Source organism: Arthrobotrys flagrans (genome assembly GCF_004000055.1).
Source record: "Arthrobotrys flagrans strain CBS H-5679 chromosome Unknown unitig_8, whole genome shotgun sequence".
Classification (NCBI taxonomy): Eukaryota; Fungi; Ascomycota; class Orbiliomycetes; order Orbiliales; family Orbiliaceae; genus Arthrobotrys; species Arthrobotrys flagrans.
Genome location: NW_027137553.1, coordinates 5,160,050 through 5,180,417, shown reverse-complemented (window position 1 = coordinate 5,180,417; position 20,368 = coordinate 5,160,050). Strand labels below are relative to the sequence as shown.

At 46.5% G+C, this 20,368-nt stretch overlaps 5 protein-coding genes across 5 annotated transcripts; 1 reads left to right on the top strand and 4 right to left on the bottom strand.

Moving 5' to 3' along the window:
* Positions 1-838: 838 nt before the first annotated feature.
* Positions 839-2,434, bottom strand: DFL_007983 (uncharacterized protein; the record flags this gene model as incomplete). Its single annotated transcript, XM_067637648.1, has 1 exon — positions 839-2,434. One exon carries the CDS (start codon positions 2,432-2,434, stop codon positions 839-841), a length of 1,596 nt encoding a protein of 531 aa, XP_067489144.1.
* Positions 2,435-6,693: 4,259 nt separating this feature from the next.
* Positions 6,694-8,391, top strand: DFL_007982 (uncharacterized protein; the record flags this gene model as incomplete). The annotated part of the gene is made up of 1 exon (XM_067637647.1): positions 6,694-8,391. The coding sequence occupies one exon, from the start codon at positions 6,694-6,696 to the stop codon at positions 8,389-8,391; it is 1,698 nt and encodes a 565-aa protein (XP_067489143.1).
* Positions 8,392-10,373: 1,982 nt separating this feature from the next.
* On the bottom strand, positions 10,374-11,165 carry DFL_007981 (uncharacterized protein; the record flags this gene model as incomplete). The annotated part of the gene is made up of 1 exon (XM_067637646.1): positions 10,374-11,165. The coding sequence occupies one exon, from the start codon at positions 11,163-11,165 to the stop codon at positions 10,374-10,376; it is 792 nt and encodes a 263-aa protein (XP_067489142.1).
* A 39-nt stretch (positions 11,166-11,204) lies between these two features.
* Positions 11,205-13,062, bottom strand: DFL_007980 (uncharacterized protein; the record flags this gene model as incomplete). Its single annotated transcript, XM_067637645.1, has 6 exons — positions 11,205-11,279; positions 11,776-11,841; positions 12,557-12,693; positions 12,757-12,792; positions 12,916-12,993; positions 13,053-13,062. The coding sequence occupies 6 exons, from the start codon at positions 13,060-13,062 to the stop codon at positions 11,205-11,207; spliced, it is 402 nt and encodes a 133-aa protein (XP_067489141.1).
* Positions 13,063-16,113: 3,051 nt separating this feature from the next.
* On the bottom strand, positions 16,114-19,548 carry DFL_007979 (uncharacterized protein; the record flags this gene model as incomplete). Its single annotated transcript, XM_067637643.1, has 1 exon — positions 16,114-19,548. The coding sequence occupies one exon, from the start codon at positions 19,546-19,548 to the stop codon at positions 16,114-16,116; it is 3,435 nt and encodes a 1,144-aa protein (XP_067489140.1).
* Between the last annotated feature and the right edge of the window lie 820 nt (positions 19,549-20,368).

Sequence of the window (20,368 nt, the reverse complement as noted above, 5' to 3'; positions counted from 1 at the left end):
ATGCGGGTAAAATCTCTAGGCATTGGTTGATCGATCCTGACAATGACAGCGGCAAATTCCGTGGGTCTGTGAGTGAGCTAAAGAGGTTGTCACCATATACATTGCTCCATCGGTGATGTTCCCTATTGCGTGCATCCAATAATCTGTCGACTCGTGAGTGTTTCTGGCCGAGACACCAAGGTCAACTCCTAAATATGGAAAGTAATGTGCACTTCGGCGCATTGGAGATTCTAACATGATCAAGAAAACATTTACAACATTGTCGTCGGCAATGTATGCCCATTTACGGTCTACGGTCCTATGACCAGGCATTTCCGCGTTTTGTAAAATCACTAAACATGCTTGGGAGGTTTGGGTGTACGAAACAAGAAGATTAATTGTATTTGAGGAATCTAGTCCTATAGTGATATTCGGAAACGACATGTTGCAGCATTATATTAGCTGTGGGGTATATAGTACGTGGTAGATATATATGTGTACAAAGAATAAGGGAAATAGGAAAGGGCAAATTATAATGAATGGAGAGTTAAAAAGAATAGAAGTTGCGTCGATATGACTCCAGGCACCGATGCTGGAAGAGCTGAAACGAAATAAAGGAGACAAGAAGCAACGAACTTGCGAGTGTAAGAAAATGATTATTTTTTTATCCCTTTCGTGATGAAGCCACACAAACAACAGACGCCAGCGGTCGATCGATCCCCATATAGTCCCAAAAAGCATTGTAGTAAATGTTTATGTTGACAGCGAACCAACATGAACTACTGAGAATAAAAACAAACCTTGAGCTCATGAGTAACAGAGTTCATGGAACGAATAGAAAGCAAATAAGTGGGGTGCTCTATGCACACGCAGCAACAATGCCTGTGGTGCCCTCGACGCTGGTGATGTCCGTGCCGAGATCATTAAAGTTAAGCTCAAAACCAAGGCCTATATCCATGACGTTTAGACTTGATCGCGCAGACGAAAATGTGAACCCCCCTTGCATAATTGGAGAACAAGGAGAAATCGGCGCAGACAGAAATGTGATAAACGGGGACTTCAAGGATGTAGCAGAGGCAGGAGCAAGTGGTAGCTGTGTTGGAAAAGCTGTGCATTTGAGTGACAAAGGTGGGGGTGCTTGATTAGAGTGAGAGGTCGACGGACGAGTGGAGACAGAGTGAGCGAGGGACGGAGACGAAAGACAGTCAACAAAAGAACTTTCGGGGCTAAGGCGGAGATCGGCGGCAAGGTGAAAGACGCACTCCTGGGCATCTTGGTCCTCATTGTAGTCCTCTACCGTAGTTTGTTCCAATGCAATAGCTTCGGTGGCAGCGCTAAGCGAGGCAAGAAGACGAGCGGCTTCCTCCTCGTCCTCTCTCTGAGCATCTAAGGCTGCCTGTCGCTCCCTTTCAATGGCGAGTTCAGCCTCCAAAGCCCTTCTGCGGTCTCGGGCCTTTTGTCGCTCAATTTCCATTCTAAGAGCGTACCGAGCCTCACGAACCATCTCCAAATCACGGATGGCGCGGCGCTCGATCTCGGCGACCTCACGCTCAATCCTATCTACCAATGTGATTTTGAGGTATTCCTGACGTTGCTCCTCGCGCTTCTGGGCAGCGACCATGGCTCGAGTTTGAGCATCGGCAGCGCGCTGGCGACAAGCACGCTCGCGTTTATGGAAGCTTGCAGTCGAAGAGACGGAGTCCACACTCGATGGACGGAAAATATATGTCTCAGCGAAGAGCGCTTCAGTCGGAGAGCTAGCTAGGCGAGCAGCGGCAGCATTCTGTTGCATATACACGGACATCATGCCCTGTTTGAAAACAGAATCTGAATAGGCGAGGTGTTCATGAATCTCATTGATTTGCGATGAGAACTCCTCAAGATCGTGCTCAATGGGTGAAAGCAACTTAGAAGTGGCATGATCAAACCCGACTGCGGGAGGTGGACTTGGGGGAGCTGGCGTTCCACGACTGACCCGGCTTTCCCAAAGTTTAATTGCGCTACGCTGAGCAGCATTTGGCGGAATGATGGGACAGACGTTGTAACTTGGGGGTGGAGTAGGGGCGTCTTCGACGTTGCTCCATTGTTGCCTAAAATGTGTACCCTGACGTAGACAGTAGTAGTCGCTGGTGGATGATGCTGGGCTGTCATATTCTGTTGGAGAGGTTTCGATATCGAAGAAAGTTTGATTACGAGGCAATTCAGCAGATTGAGGAGCACCGGTAGAGAATTGTGGTAGGGCCATATCAGTCTTCAATAGTGGTGAATTGAGAGCCTCAAGCCTACGTGGAGAAGGATGCTGAAGAATGGCAATACCAGGAGACACCGAAGAAGCCATAGAAGATATTGTGGCAGAGGAGAAAACGGATGGAGAGTGTGAGAGTGCCGGTGAGGTGAATGATGTGTTTATGGCGGAAAGGGTTGGCTTTGGGGACCGTCTGATACCAGTAGCCATTGTGAAATAAGTAACAGTTATCTAGCGAGGTCTACTCGAAGTTTACTGCTGCTAGATTATAATTTGAGAATATCTCGACCTGGAGATGTATCTAACGAAGATGTTAGTCTTAAATTTTCGTAGAAGTATTAGAAACGAATGGATCGGTTCAGTGTTAGAAGACCAAGCCCCTCAACTGACATCCAAGTCAGCCGTAAAAGGAAAGAAGGAGCAGAGCTCGTGGGCACCCCGATATGATATGTACCACTTTAGGTACGATATTGCAACAGGCCCGTAGACTCAAGAATTGTCGTAGACGCAGAAATCGTAGATAAACTTAGAATATCTAGGATCAAAGAGCTATAGGTAGGGGTAGGAAACCAAGCACCGACAGACCAAAGACCAAAGATAGGGAAGACTGGGAGAATATATTGAAGACTTGAAGCTTACATGACTGCTATAGGAATTAGCAGACACGTCAAGAAATCAAATGGATATCAGCTAGTCGGTTGTGTCAACCAGCTACATGAAAGCTCCAGTCATCCAATACATTCCCATGGCCCTCCAGCATCGAGACATCAAACAGCACCGAGTTTCAAACCCCATCCAGCATAAAAAAATGAAATGAAGCTTTGGTTTAAGACGGCGTATACTGGAGCGCATAAAGGCAGCACTGACAATGCAAAGCTCACGACATCCATGTTTGAAGGCTCGAGGGTGTGGACGAGCGTAAAGTAAAAATATGTGTTGATGTTGCATTAAGCGCTCCCTCATATCTTCGTATGCCTTTGCCGCCATAGCCTACACCAAATCTCCCCGGTCGCCCATCCAGAGAAACCTCGAATAAGGGGCATGTAGGAAAAGGAGAGTATTGCATTTGCTGCGAAAAATTATAAGCTTACCTGTGCTTGAAAAAGGCGACAAAATTTAAGGACCAAAGTGAAATAATAAAATCGAAGCTACCAAGTCGAAAACCGAACTGCTGTTCGAAAGGATTATATCGATATCGATTTAGGCAGGATTAAAATAAAAATCGATGCGTTGGAAGTGATACTGTAGAGATTAGATGTCACTATCGATTACGAATAGTATCAAGCACCAGGCCTGCGCAACTTCACAGCTTGGGTTAGTACGTGTCTTTGTGTGACATTCTACAAGATATCAAATTGTCTAACGAGACAGCTGTCGAAATTCGAAGTCACTTACCTGAGCAAGGGCAAACGAAACGAGATAAAGAAAGCAAAAAATGATGAAGCACTCAGACTAGGTTAACGAACTGCTGCATGGGGATAAAAAAGGAAGAGCAGAGCAGCGGTGATGGCGGCAAAAGAGTTGAAGATATATTCCCTTTTCTCGACTCCAAAGTATGTGCCTGCAGCACAGGTCTCGTTTCTGCATCCCTATAATGCAAGTCCATGGAGATGGTGGGTGGCACCCGTGCATCCGGAGACTTACCAAGTTTACTCATTTTTCTCCCATCGAGGTTTGCTCTTCCCCCACAAAAGATGGATTTGGAAGTTGTAGATGCCCCTCTTTTCACCAATAAAGAGGCGGGACGGGATGATGGAGGTGTGGAGCCATCGCCGCCATGGCTAAACTTAGTCGCTTCGGGAAATAAGCTGCCTAGCAAACAAAACGTTCGAGAAGATGGAATGCACAAAGTTATTGCGCAAATTCGGCCGGTGTGGCTCAGGAATCCGTCATCCCTTGTTCAAATGGCTAAAAATCAAGGGTCTGTTGGTGCTTGGGTATCCTTAGTGAGGCATATGCCTTTGATAGTTTCTAACAATAGATTTGAACGGGTTGAAGCGCGCGTTTTCCTTCCATAAAATTCGACGACCATATATTTCTCCTACTCTGAGAATTCATGAAGGATTAATTATATCAATACCAGCGAAAATATCAGTAGTATCTACTTGAAGTACGGGTATATGTTTAAGTATTTAGGAAAACCTGGGCTCGTATACTAGCCCCTAACCCAACTCGACTTTGGGTTAAACAAGCCAGTAGTCAGTAGTAGTCAGCCCAGACATTATAACTTGCATTTGATGCTGGAAGATTATATTCAACAAGTCGGACTCGACTTGCCTCGTTGAACCACACACCAAAGGCACTTTTTTTTTGAACAGGGCGTCTACATAAGTTGTGTCAACAGCTCGAGCGAATCATAGTGGGCGGAGAAGCGCTGGGCAGGAACACGCACAAGACGGGGCGAACGCCAAGTTTCACAGCTGCCTCTCTGCCATATGATTGGCTCAGGTGTCCAAAATATCTGGCATGGGTTTACGCGCCTTCGTTCCAAAATCAGCTGGAATTTCCCTTGAGATTAGTTAATCCGGTTAAGATGCTTGCGCTGGCAACAGATTGAAAGATGGCAAGCTGCACCGAGTCTTCACAATCCCGCTGCTGATATACGGTATACAGTTTTTCTTAGCGTTCCTTTCGAAGCTTTAGTCTATATCGATTCAGTAAACTCGATCAAAATCCTTCTAGACCTAGCTAAAAAAAAAAATTTCTTCTTTTTCTTCTTTTTTTTCTTCTTTCGTTTCTCCAGGCAATTCACGCGGTAATCACGTCCTATGCTCGGGTAGATAACAGACTAGCCAATCACGAAGGTGGTAGGCGGCTACTCTAGTTTCAACAAGAGAGATTCACTATACCCATACTTCCTTCTCAGACTTTATTGGCCCACAACTCGGCCTAATTTGATAGAGCCTCTTCCAAATGCCAAAAATTCAGCCAGTGCCTGCAATTTTCGTGTCACCACGCTGTTGCCCATGTCTGCTGAACTTCAAAACTCGCCTTAACTTTGCAACCTGCTCTAGCCAGTCATTCATGCAAGGTGCAAATATAGAATTAAGATTCCACTAGCATGTCACTCCAGTAGCTAAGGGAAGCTTCAAAAAAGATCTTGACGCTGTGAATCAGCAAATATAGCCATTGACCACAAGATCGCGCATGGGTGATCCGACCGAAGACGCGATCAAGCAGGGGCGAGGCACCGCATTGCCCTGTGGATGACTTGTTGATATTCAATGGTGTCCCCACGCCGATGGTTTCTTAAAGGTTCTATCCTCTCCGCATTGTTTTATTCACAAATGTCATCGTGAAAGATAGTAGACACGAATTTCCTTGGTTATTTCTTTTCTTTTCTTCCTTTTTTTTTTTCGATTCGTTTTTCGAATTTCTCAGCATTGTTTTAATATTCTGAAACTTTTTTTGCTATAGCCCTAGACGTGGACCGTTAAGTTATTAATTCGAGTTGGTATATTCAGGGCTCGCTCTTTCGATCGATTAAAGCAAAGCAGTTTTCCTCTCGTCTTCTTTATTGATTTCGGTATCCTTTCTGAAAAGTCTTGCTTTTCGTTTTTGATATCGCGTCTCTGTGTCCGGATACCCTCAGCAGACTATAGTACTAGTGACGTTGTTTGCTTCAACCTTTGGACTCGAGCTTGCAACCGTTCATACAATCGGGCACAGAGCACCTGATCAAAATCCGATATCAAATTTGAAAGCAAGTACTATTCTTACCTCACAAGGCTAGAGCAGTATAATTGATTGCTATAGTCGATCATTACATATCTGATCCTTGGCTATACACATTTCCACTCGTTCGAATTAATAACGCTGTTCCTGAGGTTCTTGCCTACCCGGATAGTAGGAAGAAACTCGAGGTTGGGAACTTTTATTTTATTTCAACGAGTATTTCGTTTCTTTCCTTTTACGATCGAGCCTGGTGCAATTAACCCTTCTCTCCGACTGTCGTCGTTAAATACATTTCACGTCGTCAGTGACGTCGAATACCTATTCCGTAGTTCGAATCCAGCCATCGAGCTTCGCAACTCATAAAATACAACATGGCAAGGTCGACCACAATATTCATCGTCTTTACGACACTCCTCCAGATTTGCCCCTTAGTATCAGCCTCGCCCACATCAAAGCAGTTATACCCAGAGTTCGCTTTGTTTTCCCGACAGGCTTCAAATGACAATTGCGGAGCAGGAAGCCAACGATGCACAAATCCAAGCATTTCTAATTTCTGCTGCCCAACTGGTACTGAGTGTATAGCAGTTCTCGGAAATACAGCAGTCGGATGCTGTCCCACAGGCCAAGATTGCCGCATCATCAGTACTTCGGAGTGCAGCAGCATTGAAGGAGCTGTTAGTTCGCCGTCACAACTTACCCGCTGCAGTAGCGGGAAATGTTGCCCCCCTGGTTATCTCTGCGATGGCAACCACTGTCAACTTGAGTATGATAGCTGGCCGACAAGTGTAGGTGAAATGCAGCCAATTTCTACTTCTCTACCGTCCGAGGATGGAGGGAACTCAACCACACTCTCCGAGGCTCAAAGGCTCGCTGGGTTTATATCAAAAGACGAATGTCCTGCCGTCACAGCAGGCGGGTTCGCTTCGGGATTTGCACCTGGTTTAGTCATCGGAACCGCTTTGGCATCTCTCATCTTCTTTGTTAGGAATAGGAAAAAGGAAAGAATGGCACGCAGCCGTAGTTGGAGTCGTATGCCCTCTAATCGCTCTGGGTCTCGCAAGGGAAGCCGAAGTGCCTCGAGTGAAAAGATTAACTCGAAGGTTTCGTCTAAGCAAAGCGTCACCATTGGATATCAACCAGAGGTTATTGTCACCGCCCCATCTGAGACTTATGATGGATTGGGTGTCTCGATCGGAGGCAGACACTACGCTGCGAGTAATACGAGCACTCAAATGTTCGCTCAATATGACGAGCCAAGTGATCAAGAGACCAACAACCGTCGTGGCCGCCATAGAGTCCATGGAGAAACCCCTCCCCTGCCTTCCCTCGCTATTCATGGAGCCGATTCCGCCAATATGGGCCAGAGTTCCGAGTTTCTAGATCCATCTGGGTCTAACACAGTCACCCCTTCAAAGAAACACAAGCGCAAGAACTCAAACCCCAGTTTCAAGGACCTCGCAAACGCTTCTAGGCTCAAATTCCGTAATTTACTCTCCCACGAGAACTTGAAGGAACAACGAGGAAGCTTGGGTTCAGAAACATCCGTCGGCTCATCTATCCACTCGAGCGTCTTCACCGGTAGTGAAAGACAGTCCCGTGGAAATCGATATCCAATCGCTGTGCAAACCAATGGTAAATCGAAAGGTTCCACACAAGTGACTCCCACGAGTCTTAGACGTGAGGCTACTCTTGAGAGAGCCAATACCACAGCGACTGATAACACCGATATCGATGACCAATACACACCAATCACTCCATCAAACCCAAGGGCATTCACGGACTCCGATGCTCCAAATCCCCCACCAGCCCCCAGCCCCCATATTCTCCCTGTTATCGAGATCCCCCCTCATGAACACACCCTTCGCCCACAGCTTACCTCTCCCGAACTTCGCGAGCAATACTTAAACATCCCACAACCCTTAAAGATTGGTGGAGATAGAACATCTGTGGCTACCGAGATGACCGAGGTTGAAGGCTACCGCTCCCCATTCCACGATCGCTTCCAATACGGCACCTACGTCGAAGAAGGATCATCACCTTCCGACTACAGTGACGACGATAGTCGCTCGGTAGCAGCGAACAGCGCATACCCTTCTTCATTCCTTGACATCCATTTCGATAACAATATCAGCCCCATCTCGCCTATCGATTCAAACACCTACGGCAACAAGGCCCTCAAAGAAGTCCCATCTCTCCCTGTCATCCCTCCGTTATTCCAACACAAGAACAAGCCACTCGACCACCTCGTCTCCTCCACTTCGAACCTCAAGTCAAGTGGTTCTAAGAAGAGCAATAAACGAGCGGGCTCCCCAATTGATCGTGAAAGCATCGATATCACCGTCCTCATCGACGATCCAACTCACGGAGTCACTCCAAACTGGAGAAATAATAACCACATCGACAGTACCGGCTCCGGTCGCACAATTGGAATTGGCGGAGCAATGACCGGTGGCAGATACACTCTACAGACCATGGAAATAAACAAGTTCTAAACACATCAACAGAATAGTTTAACCTTTTTCTTGTTTCCTTTCTTTCTACTCTTTCTTTGATCTCGTTTTCCCTTTGTCCTTTTTAACCCAGCCTGAGTCGACACTGGAATGTCCACATTTTTTTTTATACAGGCATTTCTATATTCACATCACTCTTTTGGGGATATTACTAGAAACTCTAATAACCCAATACCCATTATTGCATTGCATCTTTATGGCGTTTTCTTTAAAATCTAAAGGTTAGATGGTAACCATCCTTCCCTCCCTCCCTCGTTCTCAATATATACCCCCCAAGAGCCATCGTGTCTCTGGCTTTCGAGTTTAGTCGACTTAGTTATATATAGACAAAGCACGGCTCTCTCTCGATTGATACTTTCTTAATACCAGCATTGTACGATATAGTGTAATGTATTTCCTTTTTGTATTACTATAGCTATAGCGAATCCAGATTGAAAATTAGAGCACAGAAGCTAGCTTCGCTTTTTTCCTTTGTACAATTGAAGCTTAAGTACATCAATTTAGGTTAGAATATTTCGGTATATACCGAGGTAATTGCTTTATTGAAGATCTACAATATTGAACTCGATATTTCATCACAGACCCTATGAGATACTCCTTAACATTAGGTAATTCAACCGTATGCAAGCAGGCAGCTACCCACGAGGTAGAAGCCGACCCGCTTGCTTTCCACCTACTTATAGTTAAAAAAATGCAACATCCACCGCAAGCGCCAGGTCCAAAAAACCCACCCCTTCCTCCTCTCTTCTAACTTCAACGGAGATATTTTCTACAGCTACTTCCTTCCACCTAAGGGACATACGATCGTCGGTCAAAGCTGCCAACACCTTCAATTAAGTTTGATAACGGTGTGGTGCACCAGTGTCATCCCGTAATCCAACAAAGGGGTTAAAAAAAATTCGCCGGCGCTTCACGACCGCCCCCGGTTGAGGACGGGCAAAACTACTAGGGTCGAATGGATCGATTGGACGGAATTAGAGGCGCATGCATCTCCAGCCCTCTCGGTTGGTACCTAGGTTTTCCCAAGTTTCAAAAAAGAGGAACGGTGGGGCGTAAAAAGGGAAGAGCTTGAGTAAACTTTACTGTATACCTGAGTTTGCTCCTTTTATCATCGTGGTCGGCGGCGGTGACGGGATGGGATGGGGATGAGAGATGTTGGGGGAAGGAGAAAGAAAGCGACTGTTTGGTTGGTGCCATGTATGCAGCACGGCTCGAGGTGGTCGGGGAACCGCTTGCTAACCCGATAATGCCACACGTTTGCGCTCAAGTGGATCGATCGAAAATCGGATTAAGGTTTTTCCCATCGTCATCTTCTTACTTAAGCTTCAGGAATGAATTCAGTAGACTTATACTTTAGAGATGGAACAAATAAGATGTTTAGATGTCGATTGAAGTGTAGCTAGCCTTAATTATCAGGCATACCATCCATTGACAGACCATTTGCTGTAAGGACAGGTGTTATTATATATATAACAGATAGATAGACAGGAAGATCAGATCCCCGATTTGTGACAAGATAGTGAAGACATGCGATTTAGTAGTCGTGAGTGAACTTGTTCCCTTGTCGCCAAAACGAATCAAGGGTGTGAAGGAAATTAAAGAAATATTTGAGAGAAGTGAGAGAGATGTCTTCATCATATAGAAAAAGCCGGCAACCCAGTTAATTGAAAGGACAGCATTGTATATGAGTATCTGATGTAAAGAAATAGACAAGAAAAAGATAACTCCATTAATTGCAGTCGTGATATCCCCAAAGACAACCCTAACAAGCTAATCGACAAGACATTTATTTATTTATTTTAAAATAAATAAATAAATGAATGAAAATAAAAATGAAAATAAAAAATATCAAAAAGGTATCAAAAAGAGGAGCAGCTATATTATCAACATGAACAGAAGAAAAGATCCTGTCTTTTAGAGTCGTAGTGATTTTTTCTTTTCTTTTTTTCTTTTCTTTGATTTGTTTAGTCTACCCTTCTCTTCTTACCCTTCGGGGCGGCCATGAGCTTCATCCGTGCTGTTCTCGAGAAGGCAGCGGCATCTGCTCTTATTGTGACAATCTTCTTGTGACGACAAGCATTTGTCTTCTTCGGCCTCTCACCATTAGCGCTAAGGACTCCAGACTCCAAAAACTCATCCTCATCTTCTTCAGTAATCGGTGTCCTTGGTGTAGCAGAGGAGTAGATCGGGAAAGGGCTTTCGAACGCAGCATTATAGTTCGGAGAGAATGCGGGGGAAGGTGGTATTCTTAATCTCTTAGTTCCTGCGGAAAGAGGTGTTCTGAGAGATCCTGGAGTCATTGGTGTGTATGGAGTAGGAGGTGGGAAGTAGCAGTAATTCGAGCAGGCAGTTGCGGAACCGGTACTATCGCAAGAAGACTCTCGGCTGCTGTTGTTGCTTCCACTTTCGTTGCCCGACTTTTTCGAGGAAAGGCTGACTGGCTTCTTGATAACTCGTCGTCCACGGCATGTGCAGCCTGCGGAGAGTGGCGCTGAGGTTGGTGGGAGAGGAACGTCTCTGAAGGTCGCGGATGTAGGTGTCCTCATGACGATCGATGTCTTCAAGAAGTCCAAGTATGCGGATGGCGGAGTCAATGGGGTCGTTACGCCATCGTCAAGGGATAGCGACTTAAGTCCCGCAGACTTCGGTGTCGGTAATTCGGATGGGAAGGATGGAGATTGTGGAGTATCCGGAAGTCGGGAAGGTGGAAGAGAGACTGCATTGGCAGATTTAGGAAGGAGTGGTGATGGAGACATTGTGTCGATGTATTCGTGAATATGAATATTGAGGCTGGGTTAAAGTCCAAAAGGAATCTCCGCTCTCAGAGCTGAGGAGATAGTGTCGGTAAAAGAGAAATGTATCGAATTGGACTGTGTGGCCGCAGAAGGTTAGGATGTGTTGGATATGATTCAAGTTTTGCAATTCGAAAGCAGTTGTGTGTATGTGTGAATGTTTGTGAATGTGATATATATATCCGTCCAGACTTTTTTTGGGGGGAGGCAAACACGTAATGGGTATCAAGTGGAAAGGGAAAGAGAAGAATTGATCAAGTGAAAGCCACAGTGGGTTAGGCTAACTTTTAAACGTCGCTGTCGTAAAGGGTATCAAGTGGACTCGGGTATCTTTGAAGGGGAAGGGAAGACGTTTGATATTTGAAGTCTAATGTTCGAATACGAAGGGCAGCTGTGGATATGTATGCATGGGGGAAGTATAAGATTGGACGGGTGGCAATGGGAGGTCGAATGTCTTTATACAAAAGAAGATGAACCGAATCGGAGAACAAACAACTGGTGCCTAGAGGCGCATGCTGCATATGCACGGAAACGCTCAAGAGGCGAGAAGGGAAGGGCTGTTGGCGGAACTGACCTTATCCTGTTTGTTGTAAGAAAGAATCGAAAGCGCCGGTTGTTGGATGGGAACTTGCACAGGCGCCTAAGGCTAGCTCGGTGCTTAGTGGGAGCGCACAAGGTAAAACCGGAGTCGTAGGCTGGACTTGGGCGAAAAATAGAAAATGGAAAATAGAAACGGTGCAAACAGTGCTAACTCGCAAAAGGGAAAACTTGTTCGGCTGCGGTGGCTAATGAACGCAAAAACTGTTTGGAAAAAGAAGAGAACACCGGTTTTAAGAGTCTGGTTGAAGCAGTAGGCGACAAGTAGATATACTGGCTTCAGCTGTCGGGCGACAAGCCAGTAAGATTAGATCGGGGGTGGTGGTTGTGGTTGTTATCAAGGAACAATAGGCGGGATGTGAGAAGTGAATGTGATAGTAAGCTCTGATTCTGCGACAGGGCAAACGGACCACTCAAAAAGGCGCCCGCGGGAAGGAAAACGTGGACAAGCCAAATTGGGGGAAGCACTCCAGTCGAGTCGTGATTTGTCCGGGTTAATTCTGGATTCCCGTCTAACTATAGTCTGGAAGTACTCAAGTATGAAGCATGTAGTAGTAGCAAGCAAGCGGACAGAAACGATCGGTGGAAACTGTACTCGGCAGGCTGGGGAAAAGAAACAAAGAAAGAAAAAAAATTATGCTGCTACAAATGACGGTGGATGAATCGATTGGGGAGGAATGGATCTGAAAGTTTTCCCTGGTTCGATAGGAAAGGGTAGAAGGTGCTTATTATGTATGGCGAAGTAGCTAGCGCGCGACTGAGAATAAGGAAACGGGAGCAAGAGCAAGGAGGCATGGGCAGAACATGGTCCCAAGCAGGAGGGCTGTGATCTGGTTGGCTGAAGCCTGCTGAAGGCCTGCAGCCAGAGTCGACTCGACAAGAAAAAGCATGCACACTTCACACACCCACTTTTAGCAGCAGACACTGGCACTGACGCTTTTCTTTTTTTATTGCTTACCCGACTGACGGGTGAGGCAGACGGTCTGACACCTGACTGGTTACCCAGTCTGAGGGCAAGACACTCCGCTCACCCTCCTTGAATCTTCAGGGCCTCATAATGGTGGTGAGCACATGGCCATGACCGGGCATGCGCAGGGCAGGGCAGGGCATGGCAGACGAGATGTCCTTTCATCGGAACATGGGTCTTTTGGGGTCTGAAATTTGCTGCAATCTGGGAAATACGATGTTTTATGACCTAGGTTTAAACAAAGTTAACATTTCTCTCAGAGTAATCAAACGAAACCAAGAACCAACTCAATCTCATGAGAATATCAAAGCGACCGAAACAATTTCTTTCACAAAGACACACTAAAAGGCCATGTGTGGTGGGGCTCTCAGGACACAAAGCCCGCTCGACGGTTCCGCCAAACAGGATTTGGAAGCGGGACGAGAGAGGGGAGCGAAAAAAACAAAAAGATGACCCGTAGATGGTCTCGAGCGGAGCCAGCGGGGTGTCAGTGCGTGGGCCCATCGGCAAAAATCACTTTCTATGACAAAAAGAGACATCGACGAAAAACTGAGACCAGATTGAAGACAAAATAAAAGAAAAGAAACTCTGCACAAAATCTCGTCGGTTCTCCGTAATCAGATCACTTATCCGCCCGTGATACGACAACTCAGCGGCAACAAGTTAACATGCGCTCAGCATGTTATCTACAGGAACGGAGTATGATATCCCTATGACGAAGCCGGACAGGGTTCTGGAACGTGTGGAGAGACTATCAGGTCAAAACGCTTAGGATCGAGCCTTATCCTAAGTTCCGGGGCCAGTTTTGATAGGCCAAATTTATCGTAGACGATCTCAGGCACCAACATGTTGACAAGCCGGTTCTCATATTGAGTGCACTCGAGTAATGAGGACGGCAGGCTCTTTTGCTCGAGATATGCGAACACAAAAATGCCCACGAGGCCAGCCCAGTGAGTAAAGCCGGAAAGTGGAGATCAGGTGAAATGAGGGTGTCCTCCCGAGACGCTGGGAATCACCTGATGGCGCAAACCATTGCACCAAGGGACCCAAATGAAAGGGTCTGAATTGAATACTAAAATCATCCCTGAGAAATGAAGCCAATGACTTGAACATGTTGGAATACGTCGTCCAACATCGAAAAATCAACCCAGCTGTCACGTATTGAGCTGCTGCGTCCCCTCAATTCCAACATTGAAGATATGTTCCGAAAGATGTTGAACTATTGAACTGGGGAACCTAGGCGCCTAAGCCGTGACAGGTCCAGACACAAGACAGCTCCCGACAAATCTTGCCTCTTCGAGAGAGAAGGTCATCGAAAGAACGGCAGAAAGAGAAAAAAAAAAAAAAAGCATGCAAGGCTCGGGGAAGGAAACCACGGTCTCAGATGAGAACAATACCCATCTCTCAAACAAATACTCTCTAATTCCCATGGGTGAAACGAAGCCTTCGGCATCGGGCTTCTTACCTTAGCGAAATGCAGGTTCAATCTTACAAGTTGATAGAATTGCAATATTGCAGGATGCGAAACAAAGCCGAGATATCTATTGATATCGGAATAAAATGTTTCGCAGTTTTTTATCTTCAAGGTTTCTTTGGAAGCGTTCTATCCCCTCCCCTCTGCACAACATGCAACAGCCGGTCATGTCAGGCATTGGAGACCTGCATACCAACTCCAAAAGAGCCGCATCTGTGAGATTTCCTATTGTTCAAGGAGATCCTTTTCCCACACCAATGATTTTCCAAAATGAGAGACCTCCGAATGCCATTTTGGTCGCCCCGTTTGAACAACTCATCAGTGCATATTTTCTCATCCCGTCCGAAAGGTATCTCTACTCTGATTCTCGAGCGAAATTGGTAGCTCCAAATGTCACTTTGTGCCAGAGTGACCCTTGTGTGGGTGTGGGCTCTCTTTTTTCGCTCAAGGGAAGGAAGGGGACCCATGAACCAAGTATCCGGTAAACTACTACGATTGGTCCGTTTGACACAGACCTTCTCCACACCCATTTCAAGGAGGTGGGCGCCAACTGAACGGACGCGAGAGGTCAAAGCAGGCCGTTGATTGGCCGTGATATCTCAGGCTCATTGGTTGATTTGCCCCAGCTGATCAATGCAGCTGGGAGGGGTGCTTAGACCGCGCGCTTAGGAGAATAAGAACATAATTTTCCTTTTCCCCTCTGGCAGGAAAAAAAAATATGTGAATGAAAAAAAGAGCTGAGTAGCGATTTCTCGCACTGCTGCCTGATTGATTCTCATTTCTCAAGTTTCAGATTGAAGATTTTATAACTTTTGAGGTTCCCGTTTTTCTGATACGTGTTGCAGCTGCCAGTCAACATTCGAATATTCCAGCGGTTTCAAGATGCTCCCGCTTCATGATATCGGTAACATCGGTAACAAGCATAACGGCCGTTAGACTTCTTGTTACACGTTGATTGTATGGACCGGAAAGACTCACTGTAGGGCTAGTAATCGGTCGGCATCAGCATATTTCGATTAGCCGGGCCAAATATCTTTTTAGGTGCATCGCCTCGCAGCTCGCAAAATTGGCCTGCAGACTCGCTCCGTACTCTAAGAATAGAGCCAAGGGAAAGGGACGGCCTGCAGCTTGCAGGTGGACCACAAAAAATCGCAGGCTGTTCGCTGAAACACCAAAAATAGATTCGTCTCATCGTCGCCATCGATGTCGCTGGAACTGAGGCTCATTGTAAATGCAAAATGCAAGCCTTATCCGTAGAGAGACCTGAAGCCTTGTGAAAAGGATATCTTTCATGACCTTGTTACCGTGAAGGCTCGCTTTTGTGTGGAGGCTAAATTTAGAAGCTCTTACATGTCCGAAAACGGTAATCATTTGGGCTTCCCATTTTCCAACGTTGTTGATGAGTGGGACTGTGTTGTCAACGCAACGAAACTGCACACAGGCAGGGGTTTACGAGACTACAACGAAACTAGTGACCATAGTAACCAAACTACCTCGTCTCGCGTGGCCTGGTTGATGCTTCATTGTATGCATTGTAACTTGCATGCACCCGATATCAATACTACTGCATATGCCTATGTAAGAGCGCCTCAGAAACAAGCCAGTAGAAACAAATGGGAATTTTGATCATTTAGTAACAGGTACTATGGTTCTAGGAAACTAGATATATATATATATATATAACAAGCTGGGGGGTATGCATGCAACAGTACAAAGGAAATATGATATGGTAAGTTGGTAAGTTCAGGAGTGGCAGCCTTAAGGGGGAAAGAAAAAAAAACCTATTCGACGCCGTTCAAACCTAATGCAAGAATCAAACATAAAAAAAGGAAGAGAAGAAAAGGCATGAACCGGAAGGCATGAACTGGGCAGTGTTATAGAAGGATGTCCAGACACGCAATAATCGCTACGACCAACAGAGAAAATGCGCATTGAGACCTGACGAGATTTTGCGATGCAGCACTCCTAACTTCCAAAGGTTGAATCACAGCCCTTTCGACGCTCCTAGCCGCTGTCGGGGCGTATTGTTTACTGTCCACCGTCTTCACAAATTTTGACAATGTCGTTGATAGCTGCTCAGGAGCAAATTCATTGTTACGGGGCGTTATAACAAATCCCGTACGAACCGGATTTTCTGGTGCAGTGACTGATGAGGGCTGATTCTGTTCAGGGTTTGGAGCCCTAATCGGATCCGGAATCAGCGGCACGGGGTAAGAGGCCGTGGCGGTCACCGAAATAACGTTACCAAAATCCGATGGCGCAGGTTGGTAAGGAGCACTTGCACTAATAGTTGCAGTTTCGGACACTGTGACAACAATATTGCCATCCGTCGGTGCGGGGATCTGTGTTTCTTGCGCTGGTGGTGCTGGTATAGCAACCACAGTGCTATAACGTGTGACTATCAGATGCTGAGTGTTTGTGAGTGTGATGTATTCGAAAATGGTCGACTTGGAAGATACCAATTCCGGTGCTGGTGGGGTGGGCACTGGAGTTAGAACCGGTTCAGAAGACGGTACTACGAGATCTGGAGGAGGGCCAGCTGGTGCAGTCGTTTGAACAGGCTCTGGCACAGGGGTCGATACCACCGGGATATCAGGTGTGCCGCTTGGGTATACAGTCACTGTTTCTGCTGGAAGCGTGACGAATACGGTGGAAGGTTCTGGGATCGGTGTAGGCGTAACCTGAACCGGCGGAACAGGGAAAGTAACGACAGCAGTGCTCGTATCAGTGCCGATTGTGACAAGAGAGGTTTCCGTAATGAAAATTGTAGATAATTCCAAGGTTGAAGTCACTGTCTCCTGACCGCCACCACCAACAGGTTTAGTCCCAAAGCTGTAAGTCGCAGTGGATGGGACAATTAGATCAGGGGGAGACCCCGGGTTCCCGGTTGGGAGATACGGAGTGGGCTCTGGAGATACCCCAGTTGGAACAAGACCCTGCTCAGTTGTTGATGGAACAACTTCTGAGGTCGGTACTGGAGGAGGGGCGACCTCGGAAGTTGGTAGTGGTGTTTCACTTGGATATGGGACTAAAGAATCCGGGGTTGAAGAAGGTAAAATGATATCCGGCCCTCCGGATCCTCCTTGGGATGGCACCGGAGTAGGATTGGGGACTTCTGTAGTTGGTACCGGAGGAGGAGCGATCTCAGAAGTTGGTAGTGGTGCGACTTCACTAGGGGCTCCGGGTGTCTCACTTGGATCTGGGGCAAAGTAGTCCGGAGTTGAAGAGGGTAAAATGATATCTGGCCCTCCAGGTCCTGTTTGAGACGGGACTAGGGTAGGAGTGGGGACTTCTGTAGTAGGGACTGCGTATTCAGAAGTTGGTAGTGGTGCAATTTCAGTAGAGGTTCCAAGTGCTTCACTTGGGTCTGGGATAGGAAAATATGGGGTTGAAGAGGGCAAAATAATATCTGGCCCTCCGGGTCCATCTTGGGATGTCGTTGGGTTAGGTTCAGAGACTTCTGTAGTGGGAACCGCGTACTCAGACGTGCTTGTGGCAATTTGCGCCTCTGATGAAGTTGAGGGCTCCGAAGGAGCCACTGGGGCTGGTGGCGGAACAGTAACTGTGTGATATTTTGTGGTGGTTTGCGAACTGACGGTCTCCGAAGTGGTCGAGTATACTGTGGAGAGAACTGTGGTCGGTTCGATTGCAGTTGTTGAACTTGCCGTTACGGCAAGAGTTTTAGAAGTGCTCGTGGTGCTTAACAGCGGTGACGTGATAAAACTGAAACCCGGACCAAAATCCGGAGTCTTAGTAGGTACAATAGGCTCCGATGTCAAAGACTCTTCTATCGACGAAGTACTTTCTATACTAGTGATGGGGGCTTCCGTAGTAGATGTGATAGCGGCTTTCGTACTAGTAGTGGTATCCTCAATCTCTGTGGTGGTACTTATTACTTTAGAAGTCGTACTTGGAGCTGCCTCACTGCTAGTTTCAGTATTTGTATCTAGGCAGTCGGGTTGATTCAATCCACCGCACAAGTCAGTTGGATATGCTTGCTCGGCTGAGGTCATGGGAACATGTGATGTCTGTGCCGCAGTTGTTTCATCTGGGCAATCGGGTTGATTCAATCCACCACACAAGTCAGTTGGATATGCTTGCTCATCTGAGGTCGTGGGAACGTGTGATGTCTGCGCCGCAGTTGTTTCATCTGGGCAGTCTGGTTGGTTTAATCCACCGCACAGGCCAGTTGGATATGCCTGCTCAGTTGAGGTTTCAGACGTCACAACTTCAATGGAAGAGCTCGTAGTGCTGGTCGTCGTCTTCTTCTTCTCAGTCGTCGTAGTAGTCAGATCAAGGTTTTCAGAAGTGGTGGTGATTTCCTCTGTGGTTGTCGTTGGGATTGACTCCACAGATGTAGATAAAGTTGGGGGTGCGATTGTTTTAAACCCAGATTCGGTGAACAAGTCTGTTGGGAGCACGTCTGCACTGGTAGTCTCTAAACTGGCCTCGGTAGTCGAAGTTTGAATCGGCTCCGCCGATGTGGATGAAGAAGTTGGAGGCGCGATTGTTTTGAAACCAGATTCGGTGAACAAATCTGTTGGAAGCACATCTGCAGTGGTAGCAGACGAGGCTGTAGTCTCTTCTGTTGGAAGAGTTTCATATTGTGCCGTTGATGTTTCCTCTACACTCGTTGATGTGATTTTGCGCTCATCTGTCGTGGCGGTGGCAGAAACCGAGTTTTCAGATGTGGCAGTAGGCTCATAGAGAATGTCGGACTTCGTAAGGCTAGAGCTGGTGGTTTCAGCCGTGGTCTCAAGTAGCTGAGAAGAAGTCTCTGATTCCAAAGTGGAAGTGCTCAATGAATGCGTAGTTAAAGTTGTGGAGATCTCGTCTGCTGTAGTTGTCACAACCTCTTCAGTAGTGGTTGGCTCAGTGGTACTTGGCTCTTCAGTAGCACTTGGCTCCGCAGTGGTACCTGGCTCTTGGGTGGTCACTGGATCCGGAGTCGTGGTCGTTAAAATTTCATCAGTCGTTTGTGCAGACGACGATATCGAAGTCGGTTCCAAATTATCCTCCGTCGAGGTCGTCTCGGGCGCAGCCTCCTCTTCAGTAGTAGTGATAGGTTCCGCAACAGCTTCGGTCGTAGGCTCAATTATCTCGGTCGTGGCAGGCGGGGTATCCTCAGCGGGCGTAGATATCTTCGTTCCATATATGATCGAGGGAAGCTGTCGTTCTAACAGTTGGCCGCCCCGCCGAACCTGCTTGATATTAATGTTTTTCTCCTCTAGTTTAACAGGGGCAGCAGACGTAGTGCCCAGCGCTAGTAGTGCTGCGAGTAAAACTTTAGTCCATCGTGATCCACCCATCTTTGTGAATCGTATTCACAGTGCCACGGCCCTGTCGCCTAGCACTTCACTCCTGATTCCTTGATGACCAAAAGGATATTAAATAGAGGGTGAAATTATAGTATATGATACCCCCCAGGGGTAATGATGCACGAAGTAAGATGATATAGACTCTCCAGAAAGTCAAGTCAGAGGTGTATATATATACTTAATTGATAAATTCTGCCAGAGAATTCCAGAACGACTCTTCCAGATGTTGAAATTTTAGTCTAGGAGAGGCAGCGAATTTTTTGGGACCATACGCAAGTTGTTATATAACCACAATCTCTGCCGTTTGGGATGAATTTGAAGCAGTAGAAAGATATATCCCTATTGAATCCTATAGCCAATAACCTACAAACCTGTTAGAAACATGTATTCGAACTGTTGAAGTTCAATTGCTCGAATCACATGGGATCTGTGGATGGTTGGAATGTGTTTCGCACCAGGTCTAGATGTCTATAATTTCTAATATGAACGGCAAGGTCGAGAAAAATTGCCGTAATAGACCTAGCGAGCGCAGCAAATATATATGCGATTATATTGCTGTGAAGGGTCGAATATTCCTTCAGTTTGAGCAGCAAGAAATATAACTGTGGCGTGTGTCGCAAAACGTTTAAACTCGAACTGTAGAGATATGGTGTTGGTGAATCGATGCTGCGGTGTAGATATGGGGGGGGTCCTTCGAAGCCAGCTGGCACAGAACGAATGTACCGAATAAGTTTCACAGGCTGTTACCTGAACTGCCTCGAAGACTCGAGTTGGAAAGTTGCGTGTAGTTCTGTGAAAGAATGAATATTCA